Source organism: Tetrao urogallus (genome assembly GCF_951394365.1).
Source record: "Tetrao urogallus genome assembly, chromosome: 1".
NCBI lineage: Eukaryota > Metazoa > Chordata > Aves > Galliformes > Phasianidae > Tetrao > Tetrao urogallus.
The window spans coordinates 111,530,130-111,553,543 of NC_136813.1; the positions used below are offsets into that span (position 1 = coordinate 111,530,130).

General features: G+C 42.7%; 2 protein-coding genes across 2 annotated transcripts in view; one reads left to right on the plus strand and one right to left on the minus strand.

Annotated features, from left to right (window-relative positions):
- The window catches only part of CFAP44 (cilia and flagella associated protein 44), a gene marked incomplete at both ends in the record, with an annotated part of 44,595 nt that extends 35,294 nt beyond the window's left edge, over window positions 1–9,301 (minus strand). The window contains 9 exon segments of the mRNA XM_079549941.1: window positions 866–1,082; window positions 1,357–1,459; window positions 2,386–2,548; window positions 3,257–3,428; window positions 4,310–4,402; window positions 4,892–4,978; window positions 8,476–8,523; window positions 8,526–8,658; window positions 9,023–9,301. Of these exon segments, the coding sequence (XP_079406067.1) occupies window positions 866–1,082; window positions 1,357–1,459; window positions 2,386–2,548; window positions 3,257–3,428; window positions 4,310–4,402; window positions 4,892–4,978; window positions 8,476–8,523; window positions 8,526–8,658; window positions 9,023–9,301 (1,295 nt within the window).
- On the plus strand, window positions 9,300–21,885 carry ILDR1 (immunoglobulin like domain containing receptor 1; the record flags this gene model as incomplete). Its single annotated transcript, XM_079549972.1, has 8 exons — window positions 9,300–9,345; window positions 11,575–11,745; window positions 13,235–13,384; window positions 14,921–15,040; window positions 15,188–15,334; window positions 19,412–19,543; window positions 20,397–21,223; window positions 21,844–21,885. 8 exons carry the CDS (start codon window positions 9,300–9,302, stop codon window positions 21,883–21,885), a joined length of 1,635 nt encoding a protein of 544 aa, XP_079406098.1.
- Window positions 21,886–23,414: the final 1,529 nt, after the last annotated feature.

Here is a 23,414-nt window from a genome sequence, read left to right on the forward strand (position 1 = left end):
TGTGTTAAGAGTTGCGTATATCTGTGTTATAAAGCTATGTCAGATCTTATTCACAGTATCTTAGCTCAAAAGAAAGTTTATAAAAGATTTTTTTGTCAGACTTCCATAAATAATGTATTCTAAACCACTTTCACCCTGGGCCTAAATAAGCAGTTTCTTATTTCAGACCCATCTTGCAACCGAGTTATAAAGCACATTTCAGATTTTGATCTGATTCCTCCATAAAATTCAAAGACATTTTAGATGTGTTGCAATTTTAAAAGTATCTATTATGATAGCATCCAAACCATATCTTAAGTCCCTGCAGTGCTAACAATGAACTCTGGATAAACACATATCAGAATGTAAACTCTTTGGAACAGAGACTAAAAGCTCTCATTTTTTTTACTGTAAAAAAGAACTGCGAACTTAGCACCGAAGGGAGTGTATGGAGACACAGCTTTTCTACCAGTGGTATCAGTGACTTTCTAATCCATGACTTGACAGTTCTACTGGCTACCCAAACAGCAGCTGAGCTTAATAAATCACTGATAGAAAGCTGAGGAGGCATGAATGCTGTGTAAACACCTACAAGACAGGTATGTACATATATTTTTTATTAGTTCTCCACAGTGTTTGTTGGAATTACAAGAATGAAGCCAGTAGTACACATATTGAATGCCAAGCATCATCCCTTTTTGAGAACAAGGGTGTTTAAAAGACTTTGCTGACTAGCTGAAAGACTTTTTGGCTTTGTATTTGCAGTGACAAGGTAAAACAGCATTCCCCACTCATGTGTGTTTGCTAATGATACGTTCCTGCTAGTTATCATCTAGGTACTATGCCTTTAGAACTGATACACATTAAACATAATTGGTAAATCTACCTGATGTGTCCTACTCCAGCTGTAGTTAGCTGTTCTTCATTATCAGGAGAAAACGTGACTCTGTAAACATCCTGTGAAAAAGCTTTTGACCTTAACACAATCTTTTCTTGTTTCCAGTCCCAGATAGTCAACATGTAGTCAGGGCTGCTTCCAATACTGGCCAGCAGAGTGCCAGTATGGTTGAAATCACCAAAAACATAGCCTTTCTTTGTTCCACCTGGAGAAACATACCAATCCACACATGCATGGGAAAAAGGAAGAAACAATAGGAAAAACTGTTTAAGGGGAGCTCAACATTCACAGAAGTTGGCTATTTCTGCTAAATAAAAGCTTTCTCCACTCATAATGAAAAAGCTGGAAACTGGTGTTTTCTGTTTTGGCATAGAATACCAAAAACTTTAATTCCTTATAAAGTGAGGTGCTACTCCATCTACTGGGATCTACAAACACCACCCATTTATGTAAAATGAAAATAGTACTTTTTACACTACCTCGTAGTATTCTGTAAGGCCTCAGTGAAGGATAATCGTAGATGATGAGGTTTGGTTTCTCTCCTTTTTCTCCCACTGCAAAGTACTGCTTAGTAGGGTGTGCCTTGAAAAGCAAAAGTTCAGTTTCAGTCAAAAGATACTGCTGTAAATACTAAGTCGCATTTTTCTGTATGCTTTTCCTGAACAACTGCCAGTCTATTGCTCAATACCTGAATGAAGCCATTATACGCACAGTAGTAAAACTAGTAGGCACACAAAATAGGATTATCACACATATATACTTCAGAACCATGAGAAACTGTATAATAAGCTCCTTTATTGTGCATTCTTTTACTTTTCCTACTTAACTCACTAGCTGATATGCATATGCACTATTTGGGTCAGCATTCATCTACACAGAATTATGTAGAAATGCCATCCTGAATCACATTTTTCTGAAGATGGATAGATGCACCATGATTCTCCATGAAAGGCTGCTTATATCAGCAGAACAGACTGAGGCTGGTATACTGAAAGCTTTGCTCATAGTACAACTGAGAGATGGCAGAGCTATTCACAGGGTAAGGTGCCACAAAACCATATAAACATTTGAGATTCCAAGCTTTTCATAGGAGTTTATTAGAGTGAAACCAAATCCTTTTTCCTCTTCATTTATTTAGGTTGCTAGTTTTCTAAGTTTCAACCACTGACAAAACAATATATCAGTATTAGCTGTGAATGGGAGAGAAAGAAAGAAGAGAGCTGAAATGAGTACTAATACTTAAATAAGAATGTAATAGATACTGAAATGAATCTCAGCCAGCACTTATCAGTCCTTTAAATTATGTAGGCCTGAGACAAGTACGCAGATATTTGTGCTCTGTTGATTATACTGACAGATTGAGTTAGCCTGTACTGCATGGTGCACTACACTCCTTTAATCAATACCATACTTTCTTACACGTGCAGCTGTGGAAATCTCCCATTAGGCAACAAAGTGACCATTTTGTTTTATAAGAAGGACTAACATCCTAAAAAAGAAAGGCATACCGCAATAAACCCAATTCCACCTCCACTGCTGCTCCGGAGGTAACTCTGAGATTTAGTTTTCAGGTCCAGAATCACCACTTGGTTGCCTGCTACATAGAGTAGGCTTTGGCTATCCAACACCATCAGGTTTACACTTCTGATGCAGTCATATCCAAAAGAATATCTGAGAACAATTCATTAAGGAAAAGATTTGATGCTGGCTTTCAAGAATAGTTTACTAAATGGATAGAAATGCTTACACCAAAACTGGCACAAGAATATTGAATCCAGTGACTAAAAGTCTGTCAGTAGGCAAGTTTTTTTCAACGCACAGGAAGGTAAACAATATTGAGTTTCTATAACTGAGGGGAAAGCAAAGGAAAGACCTTCTAAATTTCATGCTCCACCTTCTCACTTCCATTTCTGACTACACTTCTTTCCTCTGCAGAATCCTTTGGGGCAGCTAGAAATTCACATTTTATCAGTTTGGTGATCTTTTTTCAAATATAATATAAGAAATGTGCATTTGAGTACTAAGAACTCTTTTACAGGCAAGCATTCAAACTGAAACATTCAGGTTCACTTCTTAAATGTCTGCAGGCAGATGTAGAGAATAGAAAATCCAGTCTTCAACAGCAACTTGACTGTGTTTGCAAAGGAAAAAAAAAAAAAGGAAAGGAAAAATTATGCCTAATAAGAAATGTTTGTAAGGTCAAGGCAGTGTTTAAGGTTAAATTCATCCAGGACCATTACTAGATTCTTATCCATGCCTCAACCAAGGGTATTCCACTAATGCCATACTGGATACTCCTAAGTAGACAAGTACAATTTTATCAACATAAATTAAGAAATACCTAGCCTTAAATTTGCACAGCCTCAACAGAAAGGATACTTCAGAGTAAGAAGGTTAATTGGTATCCCTGAGTCTTCAGTGACAAATGGCCGTGAACATATATCTTCATAACTATAGAAGAAAGTTTCTGAGATTTTCTTTTCTTTCCTCTCAGGGATTTTTTCTTCTTTTGGGGATACTTCAGTATTATCTTGTTCTTCCAAATCATCCGCTGCATGTCAGAAGTGGGAATGTAAAGAATATTTATATTTAGAATAAATCCTAGGTTTCTTGCTGATATTTGTACTTAACTGAGGAAGAGAGGGATTCATGCACTGTCTCCTTTGACAAAGTAATAGGCACTCCATAGCTGAACACAGGAATATGCTGTGTTAGTAACAGCTTGTCCTGGAACAATCCCACTCTCCTGTTTTTAAAAACTCTACTGTGAATACTTGTGAAAATTGAAGAATTTAGAGGAGGAAAAAATGAGAATATTTTAAAGACATTGGTTTTAAAACTCAAAGCCTAGGATACTGAAGTAGTTCAGCTTTGGTGCTTAGGGCTCAGCTTTAGAAACAAAACAGTATTTGAAATGTCTCTTTTCAGCATCTGCTGAATACACACCATCATACAAAACTATTAGTAAAAGCAAGTGCTCTTTGCGCTTTCATACACAGCTGACCACCTTAAGACACTGTCTCAGAACATGCATACTGCTAATGTGTTACTAAGTGAAGTTCTTTACTGGACTGCAATGCAAAATATCGTCAACTTGAATTCCAGTTAGTCAGAAGCAATTGTTAAAACTGAATTCAAGTTAGATATCTCAAACTCAATCTCCATGACCGATTTTGCAAGCTTTTTACCCTATATTAATTTCTTTTTCTCCCCCTCAACCAACTAAGGGGTCAGACACCAGCAAGGAAAAAGAGTGAAAAGAAGTACACAAAGTAAGCCAACAGGAAGGGTTCAGTGAAACTCTGTAACTGTAGCACGATAGCACTGGTGTGAGATGCTGTTCATAACAACAACGGACAAAAAATGAAAACTAGAAAGCAGTGGGATTTTTAAGTTAATGCCAACATCCCCCCAAAGGATAGCAGTACCCACCAATGCTCTCTGTATCTGTTTCCACATGCTCCGCATCTTCCTCTTCTTCCTCTCCAGCTGGTGATTCCTTTGGAAGACTACTTTTGCTTTCTTCTGTAAAGGACAATTGGGATCTCTTAGGTATGAATTAATTCAACTAATTTCTTTATACACATCAGGTTAAATATAGATCTATCTAGTATAGTTCCATTGTAGCAAAACAAAACAAACAAAACAAACAAAAGTCAAACAGTGGACTTCTTGCTGTTTAGCAAGAAGTGTAGAGAGAAGTTTGCTTCCAAATAAGAATATTTTAAAGCAAATTGATTGTAGTAATGGCTATGGAAACAGATCTAAGCAGCAAAAATTGTCAGGGGAGAAACTTTGCAGGATGCAGGATGACAAGAACTACTGACATAGCAGTCAGTCCAGAACATTTCTGGAAGAAGTCATCTTTGACCAGGCTCAAAACAAAATTTGACAGCACTAAGAATGGTAACCAAAGATGAACTCATACTAGAAAGGAAGGTGTGAGCAGTGTGAGAATCCAGGAGCTGCTGTAGGTTTACTATTGGAATCACTGTAACATCAGAAAGTACTTACGGACACTGCTGTGATCTGCCTGTGTACCTTCTGCTGCCTTCTCATCTGCTCCCTCCTGTTCATTTGGAGATGACATGTCCTCTTTATCTGAAGGCAGTGAAGAAAAACTTTTAGTATTATTGCCTTTAGCAATAAACTATTTAATTTAGACTAAATTCAGATTATTTCCATTTCCTCCACAATGTTGAGATTCCCAAACATAATATTTGTGATCTGCCTGTACACTACAAGTATGGAAAATCCAAGAATATGTCCTACTTTATAGGGTGAATTAATTGGTTCAGTTTTCAGACCTCTGAGCTCTGTGTACATTGCTACAGAAAGACTGTCATCTAATTACTGTGCAACAGGGGAAGAAGCAGAAGAGAATTTTGCATGTTCTGGACTTCTCTTTAGTGTACTCAGGTGAGTTTTGTTTTTGAGAGAAAACCTTTCTGGTAGATTTCACAAAAAGCAAAACAGACATGGGAGCAATTATGTACAAATACTACAGAATTCAGGAAATTAATTAGTTGAATATAAAAAAATCTAAATATTCAGCATAACAAATAGAGCCAGTATGAAAATGAATTGGTCTGAATGTGTAAGCTGGACTTCAAAAGCAAGAATAAATCCCTAAAGATGCATTTCTTCTTTCTGACATTGGGGCACATTATGTTTGAGAAAAAAATATTTTGTGTTATCTTGGTCTTTTCAGGTATTTCAGGAAAGGCAGAGTGTCCAAACATAATGCCACCCCCCCAGAAAGACAATGAAATCAAAGACATATTGTAGACATGCCATTAATGCCATTATATAGTCAACTTACTCTACTTAATCTTCATCTGAAGGATCTGAGGTTTTGTCAGTCTGAATTTTCTGCATAATTTCTTTTAAGAACTAAAATGAGCATTTACCCCTCAGGGGTGCTCAAAAATAGACACGCAGAAAACTGTTGAATTCAGAAAACAAATCAAAACAACTACAGTGTATCTCAATATATTGAAATGATTTTAGTGAAATGACAGAACTGATACTATTGAAGAAAGTTTCACACTAGTTGCATAAATATACAGTGGAGTCTTCAGAGACCTGAACTCCAATTCCAAACCCAGTAAGGATGTGTACAGTTTCTATCAGCCATTTCACCTCTGGCTGTCTCAGTTATCTCTTGTGAAAAATGAGATAATAATGCTTACCCATCTTGGCAAAGTGTTTTGATATCCATAGAGGAAAGTGCTATAACATTTCAAATTATTGTAACTAATTACCAATCATTTATCTTCTAAAAATTAAGTCTATCATAGTTTTCATTATAAATTAACTCCTCTCTGGAAAATGCTTTAGGCTGAAAGAGGGTCTGAACATTTCTGCCTCATCATTATCCAGGTTCTAGTCACAGAAAGCTGCTGTAATGTTCACTGTACATATTACTACGATGGCATTCAAAGACTGTGCCAAAAATAATATAATTGTAAGGCTCTGAGGAGGTTCAGGAGAAGGATGTCCACTTTTGTTGCAGTTCTACGGATTGACTGATCCAAGAAAACTTTCATGCAAGTTCGGTGTGACAAAATCCCTCTGAGTTCTGATTTTCTTTTCCTGTGCACTGCATTTATGAATCTTTACACATTTATTTTTTTTTTTTTCCAGAAAGAGGAAAAATGTGGGATGACAGTGCCATCTCAATGAATTTGTTTTTCATGTCAAATAAATGCTCATTTGATTTGATTTTCCTTGTATTTCAGATATATGATACAATTGTCTGAGGTATGTGTAAAGCTTCATAAATGCAGTACTTGCCTTCACAAAGCTCATGACTGATGCTTCAACGGCATAAAAAGCATTGAATTAAATAATGATTAAAATGTGGCCAACAGTTATTATCCTTTAGAAATCAAACATATCTATTAGTTATTATTTTGCAATTTCTTTTACAAAAGTTTTGGCCACCAGTGAGTATTGAACAAAACTCAAAATGTACTTCCAGTAACTTGTTCTTTCCTTCATGAGAGACACTCTTGTGTTCTTCCTTTCCTTGTCTTTAGTCCACATGAAAAAAAAACTCAGGTGATCCCAGGACTTTGTTTTCCTTTATTAATTCCAATCCTGATTCCTTTTAGCATAATATTTATGGGCTACTCACTGCTATTTCTGGCCTGGAGGTAATATGTGCCTGAACTTAGGACTGAAAATGTGGCTATTAAGAGCAGTGTCTGTCATGAGGAATTAGGCGCTAACCAACTGTCCCACGTTGCTTTCTCAAGTCTAGCTCTGCTTTGAAAGTGTCAGATTTCTCCCCATTTGCCAAGCTGTTTTTGTTTAATTCAACTTCAGTTGCCGTTCTCTTGGTAGCTTTTTCTGGCTCCTCCTTCTCTTTACGAAAAGCAGCACATCATTCAATAACTAAGGATTCCATTTAGCTTTCAGACCACATCACAGTATGCCAGCAATTTACTGGGCCACCGGTAGCCACAACATGTGCAAACAACAGAGTTCTGCAAAACAAAACTTCACTCCAAATGAAATTAAAATATTTAAGTGCTCATATACACAGCGAAAAACATACAGCTGTAAATCAGGCATAGCTGGCATAGCGCTGTCTGTGTGTCATTATCAGTCTGCATTACCACAAAATTAGTATTAAAAATCAGCTCCAGGCAATCAGCACGAAAACCCTAGGAAATAATTCTTCATAGTAGAGAATATTGCTGTCTTGTAAAACGGAGGACTTAGGAGAGAGAAGACACAAATTATCAATTCTTGCAGCAATTAAGGTTATGCATATAAAATATTTACTAGCCAGAGACAGCAAAGCTACAGTTGCAAAGCAGGATCTAGACATATCATCACCCCCATAGCCCCATTATGTCTTTTGTTCTCCAACAGAGAGATGAAAGAAGTGGACAGCAGAGCCCTGCGTAGACCTGACTATTGCTGTGTTGCACACAAAATATTTTCCAATAAAACAGAAGGAATAAAACCTAACTCTAATTTCAAACTGAAACAGCTCTTTGTACAACCCAAACATCCCAGATCTGTCTCACGCAAGTGAGAGTGCTAAGTCTATTAGAGCCTGCCGTGCAGATGAAGGTGAGTAATCAGGTTTCGGTCAAGCAAGATATGAAACAGGCCGTATCACCACAGTTACTTATTAACACACGGTGTAAAGGGAAGCCAGAAAAATGAACTACAGAGCACGTATGCAATAAAAACAATGGCCTTTTCACAGGCAGTACAGCGAAACCAACATGTCCCACATTTCAGAGATAAAGGATTGCCCGCTTCAGCCGCAGAACATTTGTTTCAAGATAAGCTAAGCATTTATGCGTACTTCAGCACACAGTGGCGGTGGCCGTGCCGTGAGGCGGACAGCAGCGTGACCCGATGACAACGCTTCTCTCCACGGCCGCCTCTCACCAGGACAGCAGGACGCGGCCACCGGCAGGCAGGGGGACGCTGCGGCAGGCTGCGAGCTAAGGGGTAGGGAAGCGATCCCTAAGGAGTCCTGCAGGGCCTCGGGGGAGGCTGCACGGAGGGGCCAACAGTCCGTGTGAGGGGTGATGGTGATGGAGCCGGAGCCGTGCCCGGAGCCCAACGCTTACCTAGGACCACATCCAGCGCGGCGTTACCGGTCTCCGGGCAACCGCTCCGCTAAGCACTCTGGGAGCGGTAGTTTGGAGGGTTGGGGAACCTTTACGCTTTTTAACGGCTGGGGCGGAGGCGGCAGCGATTCTGCCATAGGTCAGGCGGGCGGGAGGGTTATGGTTGGGTTGTCTTTTCCAACGCTAACAGAACCCGCTCAAAAATGAGTATTTATGTCTGCGCCCACCGCGGACCCGAACTGCGGGAGTTTCAAGGAGCGTTTGGACACCACTGTCAGACACAGGGTTTGGATTTTGGGTGATCCTCTGTGGAGGCTGGGCTCGGTGATCCCTGTGGGTCCTTTCCAACTTGGGATATTCTGTGGCTCCATCCAGTAGAAACTGGAGTCGTGACACAGGGCTGCCGCTGTCAGGGAGGGCTCCTGCTCTACAAGGCAAGGGGCCAGAGCCCTCACCCTCACGTAAGTCCCCCTCCGTGTACTTGGGGAGTGAAGTTGAACGCACCTGCTGCCAGCCACACACAACCTGTGCGTGTTTACATGTCTACCGATAAACACTCATCTTGGAGCAGGTTTGTGAAGTTGGGAGCCGGCGTCCTCCCCGCTTGCAGCAGGGCAAGAGTGTGGAAGGGCAGGAAGGCGCACCTGCCCATAGGAGAGGCGTCCGCCACGGGCCCGGGAAAGGAGAGAGGGAGCGAGGGGAGGGGACTGCCGCGGGCGGCGGCCCGGCTCTGGGACAGGTGCCACGGGAAGGGGAGGGCCCGTGGGCGCGGCGAGGTGGCCGGCCTGTCGCGACGGCCCCGGGCGGGAGGAGGAGGCCGCGCCATGGCGCCGCCGCTGGCCTGGTTGCTGCTGGCCTGCCTGCCGGCCGGTGAGTAAAACCGCGCGGCGGAGCGGGTCCGGTCCCCGCCCCTTGACACCTGTACCGAGCGGGGGCCGGGAGGAACCCTCGGAGTGAGGGCGAGGGGAGAGGTCGGGATAAGGAGCGCCTGGCCGGGAGAGCGACTGCGGTGTCCCGCCTCGTTTTCCCTTGGGACAGGTTTTGAGGCGCCCGCCCCAGCCCAGCGCCTCGCCCCGGCTATAGCGAGGCCGGTCCGCGCGTGGCTTCGTTACCCCGAGAGCGAGGCCCGTGTCTGGCCGAGGAGGAAATGGCCCCCTGCTTCCTGGCCGCCTCCCGTGTCGCCTGTGTACTGCAGGTTGGTTTGGGCCTGAGCGCGGGAAGACACGCAGCGGTCCCCTCCGGCGTGTCCACAAGTGCCCCAGCCACGTTACGATCTGATGCGATTGCACCGCTTCGGTACCTGCTGGGTGTGCTCCTACATGGAAACCAGAGCTGCCCTCCCTGTCCAGAGGCGGCCTTTCTTCCAAGTTTTGCAGGTTGCTTGATGGCTTTTGATCTCCTGTAGGGACCAAATTGGTCGTTTTGCTTCTTGAGTCAATGGTATATTTGCTGATGATGTAGCTTTAAGCACCAAAAAGGGAAACGGTAAATGAAGTGAAAAATACAAAGGTATGCCAGTTGATTGTCTAGCTTGACAGCAGCATTTCTGTTTGATGTACTAGCTAAAAATTGGCTTCACCGGTTCTAAAGGTCAGTATCTTTTTCAAAGTAGGGCAGAGATGTGAGTTAACAATAGCTTGCTAGGTTGGTAGTCCCAGATTTGTTCTTTCCAAGCAGAAAAAAGAGCATCATGCAGGAGAGGAGTGTCATTCAACCCTAGGAACCTATCTTAATTTCATAGTTGTCTTGTGTGGTGTTGGCTGGGAGGCTATATGAAACACCAGATTTACAGAGACATCTGACTGCAAAAAGAACTTTGGTTTCTGTAACTGAAAAGCACAAAGTTGTATTGAATATTCTTGTCTGAGAGATGCTGCTGCGGAGAGCATAGTGAAAAGCTGTGTCAGTAAAGGTCAGAATTCATATGGGAAAGATCTGTTTGGTTGCCAGTGAGATTGAGGTTTTGCCAGCCTCAAAGATTTGGATTTTGGTTTGGTTTCTTGTGATTTCACACAGAAAGATCCTGTGTATGAGCTGTTTCACAATGAAAGCTGGAACAAAATGTGTCAATGTACAGTGCCATGAAGTAAAAGTCACAGCAGCTACCTGTCACTAGTTTGGACCCTGTCTAACTACTGCACAGTGAAAAACAGCCTTCATGTTGCTAGAATTTTGCACCATTGCTACTATTTCTGTGTTTAAGCCTGTGTGTATTTTATTTTTCAAAAAGGTCTTGGACTCAGAGTTTACCATGATTAGCAAAAGAGTTTGCTCTTCTCTGCTTTGAGTTGGCTGGCCACAAGTCTTTTTTCAAACCAGAAACCAAGCAAGTATTGCATTAACAGTATCCAGCTGCAAAAATATGTGTTGAGACAACGCTGCACCTCTGCAGCTATGTGGTGGAAACTGGATGAGCTTATGTTTGTCGGGAGCATACTCCGTGCAGCCTAAGAGGGCACTGAAAGAATGATGCTTGCAGGTGTGATCCAGATGTTATATATCCCCTTATTCTTGGTTCTCATCCTGAATATGAGATTACAGGGAAAGACTTGGAATACAAGTGCTAGCTTATGATCCTTTTGGTAATTTTAGACATTCCCTTTTCTTCTCTCCTTCCCTGTTTCCCATGCTCCCAGTCTGGAAGCACCTAGCACAGCACCACGAGCCTTTCCTGTTTCCTGGGATATGTTCCAGACAGGGCATCTCCTACGCTCACTCCACACTATTTGTATTGCCTTATCAAAGGCAACTTGTGATAACTTTTCTGTTGTTAATGACAAGTACAGATTAATGTATTATCAAAGTTTAAACAAGATAGAGATGTCTCTGAGTGTGGCTAAAATAAAGCATAGCTTATGAAAAACTTCATAAAACGTGACTGGATGTATGCAGCTGTTTGGATAGACAGTGCTGTGGAAGTTGTTATGGATGAGTTCTCAACATACACAGTAACAGCTTTACTAAACAGAAGGTGTATAAATTCAGGTCCTGTGTGAGGCCAAGGGAGGTGTACTTCAGTTGTTGGCCTGATGCAGAGTGAGAGTTACGCTGTGATATCTGCCACTGCTGCTTGACTGCCTCCTGTGTTCTTTTTTGCAGGTTGCCTCTCCCTGCTGGTGACAGTGCAGGATACTGAGCGTTACACCACCTTATTTGCCAGTATTACCCTCAAGTGTGATTACAGCACTTCAGCCCAGCTGCAGGACGTAGTGGTGACCTGGCGCTTCAAATCCTTCTGCAAGGACCCCATCTTTGATTACTACTCAGCCTGTGAGTATCAGGCTTGTCTCCCAAGGGATCGCTCTTCAAATGTAAAGGAACAGGGAGGCAGACTTACTGGGGAATATAGGTTTTGCCTGACCACAGAGTAGGTCAGGCAGTGGTGTTTTCCCAGGATCCAAGAAAACAAGATTGGGCCTGTGATTTCCTTTGCAACGTCGCGACTTTATGGTACTGTATCATAGAAATGCCAGCCAAACAGTTTGTCCTCCTTGTCATCAGATCAGAAGGCAGACAGATTTAACCATGTTTTACGTGTGTCAGACTTGGCAGCCCCATATTTGAAAACAAGGGTCTTGCAACATGTAGACTTAATGATTACATGGGAGGCAATAATTTTGAAGCTGGAGACCAGTGACTGTTACTGATTTTAGGCAGAAACATGCTCTTTGGAGTGCAGGAAGGCTTCTTAGCAATAGTATTTAATACTACTGGCAACACTTTATATGCAGATATTCTGGTGCTTGTTGTATTGTTTCAGGAGTGTTTAAGATACTGTGTTTAAACTGGCCAGCCTTAGCTTAATTGCATACTTAAGAATGAAGACCCTAAACTTGTTTGGTGTCTCGGTACCTGAATTCCATCTCTGATCTCTGGGTGGGTTGGATAAGCATGTGGTCTATAGCCAAATCTGCAAACAGGTGGGTCTGATGTTCTGCTGTTCCCAGAGTAATGTGGTTCAGATTCATAGTCCCCAACAAGGATAGAAAGCATGAAGGTCATGGTGTTTGCTTGTGTGGATCTTCTCTTTGTGATCCATTGTAAACACAGCCATGTTTTTGACAAGGTTTGTCCTGTCTTCTCTTCATTGCAAGTCCTTTACAGACAGTGCTGAGTGCCTATATCAGTAGTCTCCACAAATTTCAGTTCTCAGATGCCTGGCAACTCAATATTTGGTTACACTGTGAATCTTTTGTAAGAGTATTAGTCAGAAATTGCCTCTAGTCTTTCATGAGTATTTTTGGGTCTCTATACAATATAGTCCTGTACAGGAATTGGAGGATGGGTTTTCCTGTCTTTAGGAGCTCCACAACATATAATGAGATAGAGAAAGGAGAGGGAGGCAATCCCACAGTGGTTTTTATGTTTCTGGAGATATTTTTTGTTGTTAAATAAACACAATTTTGCTTTTGTTCCAATAATTCTTGGAGTTCTGTGACTCTTTTCCTTGCAGTTTGTTTTTGTACTCGGTCCTGCCCTCTCACCTTTTTTAGGTCCTTTGTGCTGTTGTTCTTTCAGTTGTGAGCACAGGAGCTCCTCTACAGCTCTCAAAATCTCTGTCATTCCTGTGGCCCTTCGTCTTTTTTGCTTTTAAGCATTCCAAAGCAACATGTCTTTTCTCTTCTGAAGCCGTGCTTTGTCTTACTGAACAAAAGCAAGCGCACATGTGCATTCAGGAGTTCTCTGCTGCTTACAAGGAGATAGAAATTGACCCTTTGAAATAATTTTTTGCATCTTATTTGATGATGTGTGCTTATAGCGTACCAAGCCAGTTTAGCTCTTGGCCAGGACCCGTCTGATGACTGCAATGATGTCCAACGAAAGGTGCGCATTGTCATCCAGAAATATGGGCAGAATGAGCCTGTGCTGGGTGTTGACTACCGGCAACGAAAGATCACCATCCAGAACCGTAAGTGACTTGGCCTCACAGGCAGGCAGTGAACTATCCAGTACGTGGGCTTACAGAGCAAAGCAAAGCATAAATGTGGGTAATGTTATCTGTGGCTTATGTATTCTGTGATGTGGCAGTGGAAACCTAGGCAGGTCTAGCAGTGGGCCCAGGAGAATATCATGATGTTCAACAAATCCAAGTACAAGGTCTTGCACCCCTGCTATCCATACAAGCTAGGAGATGAAAGAACTGATCACAGCCCTGACAAAAAAGACCTGGGGGTACTACTGATGGATGGCAGTTTGGACGTGAGTAAGCAGTGTGCTCTCGCAGCCCAGAAAGCCAACTGTATCCTGGGATACATCAAAAGCAGCGTGGCCAGCAGGTGGAGAGAGGTAATCCTGCCCCTCTGCACTGCTCTGGTGAGACTTCACCTGGAGTACTGCATCCAGATGTGGAGTCCTCAGTACAAGAGAGACATAGACCTGCTGGAGAAGGGCCACGAAAAGGATTCAAGGGATGGAGCATCTCCCCTGTGAGGACGGGCTGAGAAAGCTGGGTCTGTTTAGCCTGGAGAAGTCTCTTGCCAGAAACCTGAGAGTAACTTTTCAGTGTGTAAAGGGGGGGCTATTAGAAAGAAAGGGGTAGGCTTCTTAGCAGGATCTGTTGTGACAGGACAAGGGGAATTGTTTCAAACTAAAAGAGAGGAGATTTAGATTGGGTCTAAGGAAAGAGTTTTTTGCATAAGGGATAGTGAAGCACTGGCACAGGTTGCCCAGAGTTGGTGGGTGCCCCATCCCTGGAGACATTCAAGGTCAGGGTGGGCAGGGCTCTGAGCAACCTGATCTAGCTTTAAGTGTCCCTGTTCATTGCAGGGGACTTGGACTAGATGACTTTTAGGTGTCATTTCTAACTCAAGTGACTCTGTGTGTGATTTTGTGAAAAAGGGTTTTGAAGGGCCGGGTCCTCTGTCCCCTATCTGGCCTAAGAGTGTTGGAGGCACTACAAGTTAAGGCTGAGTTGAGGATACCCAAGCATTTTGCTGAAGAGTGAAGATAAGCTGAAGAGTTCACAGGCCAGAAGACAGTTATTTCCTTCAAGAAACACTGTATAGTTTTATAGGTGTGCTGTATGCTCTGTGCTGTCCGTGGAGCAATAGCTGTTGCTGCTGCAAGGGAGTTAGTTACTGGGATGTCTGGCCTAATGATTACAAGAGTATGTGTTCCAAAACCAGTGCTGTTCCAAAACCAGCTGGCAGCATGCTTTTTAACATACATGACCCAGAAACACTCTTGTTTTACTGCACACAGAACTAGTTACCCTTCTAAGTAATGTTGCCTTTCAGCAACACAAAGAGAAGTAGGACTGGCAGTTAAAGCTATTCACAGAATTTGTCAGTGATCCTAGAGGATTGTCTGAATGTGATGGCTACCCTTGGGGTAGGGGATATGCAGTAGTCGATACTGCCTGCAGGCAAGGGGCCTTCTTAGAGTAGGGTCTGAAAGGAGTGTCAGTTTCAAATATTCTGCTCACCTCTCGGTCCTTCTCCCACAGGGGCAGACCTTGTTATCAGTGAAGTCATGTGGTGGGACCATGGCGTATACTACTGCACTGTGGAAGCACCAGGAGATACCTCAGGGGATCCAGACAAAGAAGTTAAGCTAATTGTTTTACGTAAGTTCCTGTTGCCTGGGCAACAGGTATCTCCTCCTGTTCTTTTCCTCCCCACTCCCAATATTTCTCCAGTCCTGGAAAGGTGCTTGGTAAGTTACTGTAACCAGGTATGCCAGGATCCTCTTTCTCTCTCCGTTTCTCCCATAGACTGGCTCACAGTACTCCTCATCGTTCTGGGCGGCCTCCTCCTCCTCCTGCTGATTGGAATATGTTGGTGCCAGTGCTGCCCCCAGCACTGCTGCTGCCACATCCGGTGTGTCTGCTGCCCAACCCGGTGCTGTTGTAATGAGAAAGGTGAGATGCAGGGAAATATGTGTCCATTCATTATTTCTGTCAAGACAAAAACCTGATGCAGTTTTATGAGTTCCGCTTTCTCCCTCTAAGTTGTGTCCAAATAGACTGCCACATTTCTTTGAGTGATGATGTTGCATTTATGACCACTTTACTTGAGATTAGAGAAAGGGATGTGGATCCCATTTTGCATCCCTGTGTCCTACTTTCAAAAATTTGTCCCTACTGACACCTCACTGCCAACTTCTCACATGTCATCATCCAGGGCAGAGTCACTGACCTCACTGGTGTGAGTAGCTCGAGACTGTTTTTTAACCTGTCTTGTGGTTCTTAGGCCTGTGCACTTGAGAGAAGTAAGCAAGCTAATGCCTTGTAGTTACAGTAATGTTACTGTAAGGCCTAACCTTCAAGTATGTTGCTCTGAAAGGTACTTGTATAAAATCTGGATTTCTGTGCCATCTTATTATTTTTAGAGCTGCCCCTGTGACAAGAAAAAGGTTTTCTCTCTTTGGGCTTGTTTTTTGTTTTTTGTTTTTTTTTTTTTTGAGCGAGGGAGAAAATGAGAAAGAAGGGAAAAAAGGCCTATCATAGTGGTCAACACTACAAATACTTTCTGAAGATTTAAGCTCAAGAGAAACTTTTTTGTATGGAATTTCTTGCAATAGTAAAGATTCTGTAGCCAGACAGTGTTCTGTTAATAGGGCCAGCCAGGCATAGCATTTTAATTTTGACTGCTGTGGTTGTTTAATCTGTGTGTTCCTGTAACTGTAATTTAGGAGTGACACAAGGTACAATACTCCCCCCACACACACTTCATACAATTTGATAGGAACAAATTGCATCATATACATTTACCTATCACTGAAATCACTAGATTCTTCTGCAAATGCTGCAAGGAGAGAACTTGTGAACAGGAGCTGTGTTTCTTTTAAATTGCTCATTATTTGGGTCATGTTGGGTCTTAGTAAGCTCGCTAACAGCTGGAAGAGGCTACTATGAGAGTTTTAGCTTTATGCTTAATCTGCTTAGCCTCTGCAAAGAGCAAACAGACCATCTCATTTACTAAAGCCAAACCCAAGCAAAACAGTTTCTTGGAATTTTTTGGTTGTGTGGTGCCGAGGATGCAATGGAAGTGAGGATAGAATGAACATTTGGCAGAGAGCTTGCTTTCCGTGAGAGGAAGGCAATGGAGATGAAAGATCTGCACCTCCAGACTTCCTAGTTCTCATTGAGGAAAGGATTTTGAAAATGCTTGAATTCTTTAAGGAGAATTTCTGTGCTGTAGGTGGCAATGGCACTTTCCAGAGTGTTGCTTTTGTCCTTCCTGCCTTCTGCTGAGGATAAATAGGAGAAATTCTTGTGGGTTCCCAGAACCTCTACCTGCTCACAACAGAAGGTACAGAAGGGTTCAGCCTCCTTGGCTGGCTGCTGGAATCTGTGAATATAATTTCCATCTCAGCTGCCTGCCCTCTGGATCCACTTTGCAAGGAATCCATTGCTCTGGTGCACTTTCACTTCATCCTGCTTCCAACGGACCTTTCAGCCTCCAGGAAATGAACTGGGGACTTACAAAACAGAAGGCTGAGGCAGGAAACATCTTAAAAAGCAGTTCTAAGGAATAACAGTTCTGTGTAGTTGAAGAGAAGACAAAAGTCGTCAATTAAACTGTAGAATTACAGCATGAATTGAATGTGGATGATTTTTTCCCACTTACTGGCCACTAGAGGGTAGCCTAGATCTGTTGAATGGAATTAGGATATGCTGAGGCAAGGTAACTCAGTGTTTTAAGTCAGGTCATCAGCTAACATGATTTTGAACCTTGTAATAGAAGTGAATTGTTTGGGTAATTCAGAATTGGTGTTACAGAAATATTAAGCATGCCCCACGGGGCAACCCAATTACATTTCCCATGGAAAACTGCAAAAAGCCTACTATATTGTGGTAAATACATGTATGACCTCCTTCTGTTCCTATTAGATCCTTTTCTCCTGCACTCTTCTTCCATTAATGAATTGGAAAAAAAGATGAGGGTAGTAAAGAAAGTCCAGGGATAATTCTGTATTTGTTCAGCTACTAGGATAGATCAGAGAATCACAGGCTTAGGATGGCTGATGCTAGTGGCTGCCTTCATACATTAAAGAGAGAGAAGCCTGTAGTGCTCTAAGTGTACCTTTCACTGCTGAGCCTCTCACTGCTCAGGTAAGACTGCATTCAAAACTCAGAGATGTGCATTCCACAGGTACAGGGACATTCTGAAGGTGATAACCAGAGGAATGGGAGAGGAACAGTTAGGGCCTTTATTTTTATCTCTCTTTGTTTTCTTCTTTCACTCTTTCTTCCAAATTTAAAAGCTAAACTGGTGGAAAATTGCTTGGAAAGAAAATAATGAAGCATGTTTTACATTAAATGCTTGAAAACTGCTACCTCAGGCTGCAACACTTTGAAGAAAAATCAGTGTATTAGGATTAAAACTCCTGAAGTCTCCAGCTTTGTAGTTCCCTATGTTTGGAGCCAGGCTGGGGAAAGAATCATGTGTGGAGAACAAAGTGGAGCTGTGTGAGCTGTGGAGAAAGGGAAGGATGTGCTCAGAGGGAGTGTCAGTCCCTGTTGTGCTACAGGTGGTGCTCTGAGTAAATTCAGTGAAACAGTTAAAGCAGTGCATACCTGCAATCTGTGTAATAAATGGAGTGCTACATGAAACTGAAGAGTTGAGACCCTGAGAGTACTCAGTCTAAATGCTGCTTGCTGCAGATTAACTCAGGGGACAGAATTAATTGGAGCTTAGCTGTAGCCAGGTTTCTTAAAGAAGGAAGGCTTGTGCAGCCAGCCTGTGTATCCCCAGTCTCTTCCCCTTCAGTAACTTTTAATTTCATCAGCCAACTTCAGACATTTATTAGAGGGATAAGTGTCTCAAAGGCAATTACATGCTTAACTGTCTGCTGAAATGTATGGGCAAGAATGTGCCTTATGGAAGAGACTGCAGTAAAAGATTGCCTCTTCTAAGATTCCAAATAAGCCATGTAAGAGAATTTTTGCAAAAGCCCCAGCTGCAGAAGTGTTTCACCCAAAGGTGAAAGACAAACCATGCAGAGTCAGGCTTTGTAACGTCTGGGACTTGCAGAATTTACTTGTAAACTTGAATTTTGATTGTCTCTGGTAGAAAGGGTAAGGCTTTTTTTTTTAAGATGTTGTAGCTTTCTCAAAAAAAAAGAAAGCAATGAGTGATGGTTTTGAAGGCAGAGATGGCGATGTTGTCTGTGTAGGGGGGAGGTGCAAGGGGAGAGGTGCAGAAAAAAATAAAGTTGGATTGAAACCTGACTCCACTGGTAGCAGACTGGAGTTAGTGATGGAAAAATGGTGACAAAGTGGAAATTTCCTCTGAGTTTCCTCTTCTGGGACACAGGACATTGCTGTTGAGAACAGGACATTTAGTTTGCTCACCAGTTTGACCACACTGACTGAATGGATTTAATTTTTGCAGTCATGCAGAGGTAAATAGGAGAGAGACAATAAGAGCAGCTGGAAGACTAGACAGGAAGAAGGCAGTAAATGCATCTCTGAGTGCCTTGTTTGTAGAACAGAGAAGAAACTGCTTTTGTGTGTGGTGTGGAAGGTAGGATCTATATAAAGCCTACATGAGAGGAGCTAAAAAGGTATTGTTTAACTGTAGGGAAAGGACTAATGGTGAACTGAAAGTTTTAAGAAAGAAAACAACATGGTATATCTTGCTGTATGAAACATTATTTCCTACTTTGCCACATCTGTACTCATAGTGACGCGGCAGACAGAAGTCCTGCATTAGGTTATGTGCTGTATACTTAATCCTAGTGCAGTTTGTTCCTGGTTCATGGAAATGTACGAGGCAGTAACCCTTTTCTTCAGCTTTAGGTACATTTTGGAAGCTGTACAACTTTTTTGTTAAAATTTCCTGCACTCTATTTGTAAGCTTTGTCATAAGTTGGAGAGAACTCCTCATTCTTTGATTGCATTCAAAGGCTAGAGTCTATCAAGCAAAAGGGTGTGTGTTCTGCAAGCTGTACTCTAGGCATGGCTACTCAAAGCTTTCTTCTTCTTTTACAGTACTGGAACAGCATCGATTCATGAAGCAGGCTCAGGCATTTGCACCGTGGATGTTACCTAACATGTTCTATGGAGGTGCTGATAGGAACTCACAACTTTCCTCTTATCAGCTGAACCCTCTACTGCAACAAGGTGAGACTGCGGTCATCATTTCAGAGGGAACTAGGAAAGAGAAGCAGGTAACTTCTCAGGGAGCTTCAACAGTGAATTTTATCCTCTCTACTGCAAAGTGAGAAAGATGTTCCTAGCATGACTACATGTCCTAGCATGACAGCTCTGCTTCATCTGCGATGTACTTTAGACTTGCCTGTGTGGATGAATACAGCATGTCCATCTTAAGTGTCTCGCTAGGCGCAGTGCTGGGTGAAGTAGTTGAATGCTAACTAAGGTGTATCTTGTGCTACACCACAGTGACTGCAGGGTAAATATACCCAGCTTATCTCACTTCATGGGGTGGAAGAGGGTACTTTGTCTTTGTTCTGCTGTGCTGGTCACGGTCAACTCCTTATATCCAAAATTGACATGAGAAGTGAGGTGCAATTTGTTTGAGTTCTTATCAAATGTCTGGTCTTCATACAATTGAGGGCAAACTGCCTTCTGTGCAACAGATCTACCCTACATGCAGCAAAGAATAAATCTGAAGAATTTGCTAGGTATTCTGCCTCAAAATTACTTATATTAGTTGTATATATTTTTTAGTTTAATTGAATAGGGAAGATAGGGTGTCTGAAGTCATAGAGATATAAGCAATAGAATAAATTATTACCAGCAATATTATTTAACCACCGCAAGAACAATAGCAGAATTCAGCATGACTTCTCATACAGGATTTTTTTCATATGAAATTAGCTTTTCATCATTGTACTGCAGTCACAGGTTTACAGTCTTAACCACTGTTTGAAGAGTTAGCTAAGGCCATTAGCATAGAGAGGCTCACTCTGTTTTTTCCTTAACTTACCACATTCTCCTGTGGTTTAATCTTCAGATGTGTCTCTGCAGAACAGTCTTCCACTGGTGCAGCCACAAGCTCGACTTTCCCCTAACAAAGGTGTTTTGGACTATCTGGAATCTGAAATCCAGAACCTTAACCCATCACAGCCCCGGCCACCCTCCAACCAGCGGCAGGCAGTGCAGCCCAGCTTACTCTCCTCCCTGGGCAGCGACATCATGCAGCGTGGCACAAACGGTCTTCCTCCTCTCACTGGTCATGTTTCTTCTTCCCATGGGAGCAGCAACTCCTCACGTCCACAGAGAACTACCCACAGCCCCAGAACTTGGGACTCCATTGCAGAGAACAGGAGGGAAGATCGGAGGTGGCCCTTGCCTTCCAGTGAAGATTCTCGTTCCAGCTACAGTCGGGAATCCCGGGACAGGCAGCGAGACGACCATCTTCCAAGGCAGAGGGCAGGCGGCTATGATCACAGGCCGCAGCACTCCAGGCGGGATGTGTCACCCACCCGCCAGACTGAGAGAGGAAAAAGCAGCAGCAGCAGCTGCAGTTTCTATTCAGAGGAGGCCAAGGAGCACTCTAGCCACCATCATGGCCGGAGACAGCAGTCTGCAGTGAGGCGAGAGTACCAGCAGCACACCAGGAACAGCAATAACTCGAGGCACCGGCGGCACAGCTACTCTCCCCCATCTCGACGGGGATCATGGAGCTCCTCAGAAGAGCAAATCCGTCTCCCAGCGACAAACCGCAGGCGGCACAACCGGTCTCGGGAATGGCCAGAAGATAAACCTCCCAGTTATCGCTCGCTAGAAATCATCCCAGATCGGGACAGCAAGCACAGAGAGGGTGCGGGGCCACGCTCGGTGAGTCAGCTGCCTTTTTTCCTCCAGTCACAGGGCAGAGATGGGTTCTGGGGGTGACAGTGAATGTCAGTTACTTTTTGCGGCCTGATGTCTTTGAAAGAAGGGTAAAGAGTATTGAGTGCCCTAGGAAGCGGTGGGAAACACGTGATCCTTCAGTCCATGTAGAATAGGGTGGCTGCTAGCTGCAGCTCCTGAGGACTGGACGTGCATTATTTGGGAAGTAAAGAGTTGCTGTTCACAGCTCATCTTATCGATTTGTACACTGACTAGATTTCAAGCAGTGTCCTGTGCATGAAGATCTTAGTATCCAATTGGTAGCCCTGAAGCTAGACAGTATGTTCCTCCTTAAAAAATGGGAGTTTTTCAAAAACAACAAAAGCAACGGAATTAAGTGTCCCTTATCACCTCTATGTAGTATTTTCCAAGTGGCTCTGTTCTCAAAGGGCCGTATTTTGCGTTTTACAATTTTCCCTTCTGAGTTTTGGAAGGCAACGTAGTTTTAGTCTCAGCTATGATGTGTATGTGTATAAGGGTTTTGTTTCAGTGCTCAGAATATGTAGGCAGACACTTGATTTTCATCTGTCTTTCCTTGTTCCTGAATCTTCTATTTTCTCCTGCAGGACAGAGGAAGTTCCTATAGTGCAAGAAGCATTGTCATTTAATGCCAGTACTGAAAGAATGAAGATTCACACTGGACTCTTTTTAGCTATTTTTACTATATAGTTGGGATGACTGCTTTTGATTGAACCAGCAAAGGAAAAACAAACAGGAGATGAAACTACTTTTGAAGAAGATATGTCTAGTGGACATGAAAGCGATATATAGCCCATATTTGTTCCTACTTTGATTTGGAAACTTAGGTTGAAAACATGCTATTGGATACAGCAAATGTTTTTAATAAACAATGTATTCCCAGAGATATCAATTGCCTTTGTTAGGTAGGTACCCTGACACTAGAAGCAGTAGTAGAGTATGTAGAATGCTGATCCTTTGGGCACCAGTTACTGGAGAAGGGCTCAGATAATCACAGAGATGTAAAGTCACAGGACAGTAGAGTAATTTAGGTTGAAAGACACCTCTGGAGCTCATCTGACCCAGTCACCTCAGAAGTTGGTGTAGAGAGGCATAGCATTTCTTTTCTGAGCCCCTCTAATGTACTTCAGAATTATTTGATGCTTGCTGCTTCTGCCTGGCTTTTCAGTGTAGTGTAAGCAGTTGCTCCCCTTTGTCCCTGATCCCAAACGGCAGAATTCCAGTGTTAAAAGGATTTAGAAGTCTTACTAAGGGCTCACTGCAATCTGCAAATTGCCAGCTTATCTGCCCTATACTGACTGAAAACGCCTCTCTACGTTAAGCTTAGACCTTAGTACCTAAAAAGATGCTTCTTCTAGCCTTTAACACAGACTTGAATTTATGTGTAAATGTAATGAGCTAGATTTACCAAAGCTTGGTCATCCGCACGGGAACTGAGCTTGTTATGACTACTATCTCTCATACTGTAGACCAGAACTTCCTTCAACTCTAGGAAGCATAACTTTGTTGGATGTATGTTTCCTGGGCCATATACTCATTTTATATTCTCCCTTTGCCCTCTCTAACATGTGTTATACACATGGGGTGGGATAAAGGGCTCTGAAGAGGCCTAACAATTTTTACTATTATTCTCTTGATCTTTACCCTGACACAAATCAATTCTGAATGCATGATGTATCTGATCTTATCTACATGGAGGGGTTTTCTCATCCCTTCCCTTGCAAATTGAATGCAGAATTTCTAGAATTCCTTAAGACTACCTGCAAAGGAGAAACGCTTGCCATTTTTCCTTGATGTGATTCATCCATCCACTGTGATCATTTAAAATGTACTGGAAAACTTGATGTTCTCTGGGTGCTATAGTTACATGCTGGATGCATGCACAGGAAACAGGCTTGCCAAAGATATTCTTGGATTCAAGAAACTCAGTTGTTGACAGGGAGCTTTAGGAGCATCTTGTGAATAATTTTGTAACTCTGAGACACTAGAGTCTGGTGAGTGTCAGTTGCTGTACTGTCCAGCTTATTTCCCAGCCAGTGCCGAAACTGAAATCCCAAGATGGTAGCGTGAAAAAGAACTTGCTTTCTTTTTATGTTCCCATACAGTCCAGTAAGTTTCCCCAAGAGTAGGAACTCTCTCAGACGGCAAGAAAATTGTG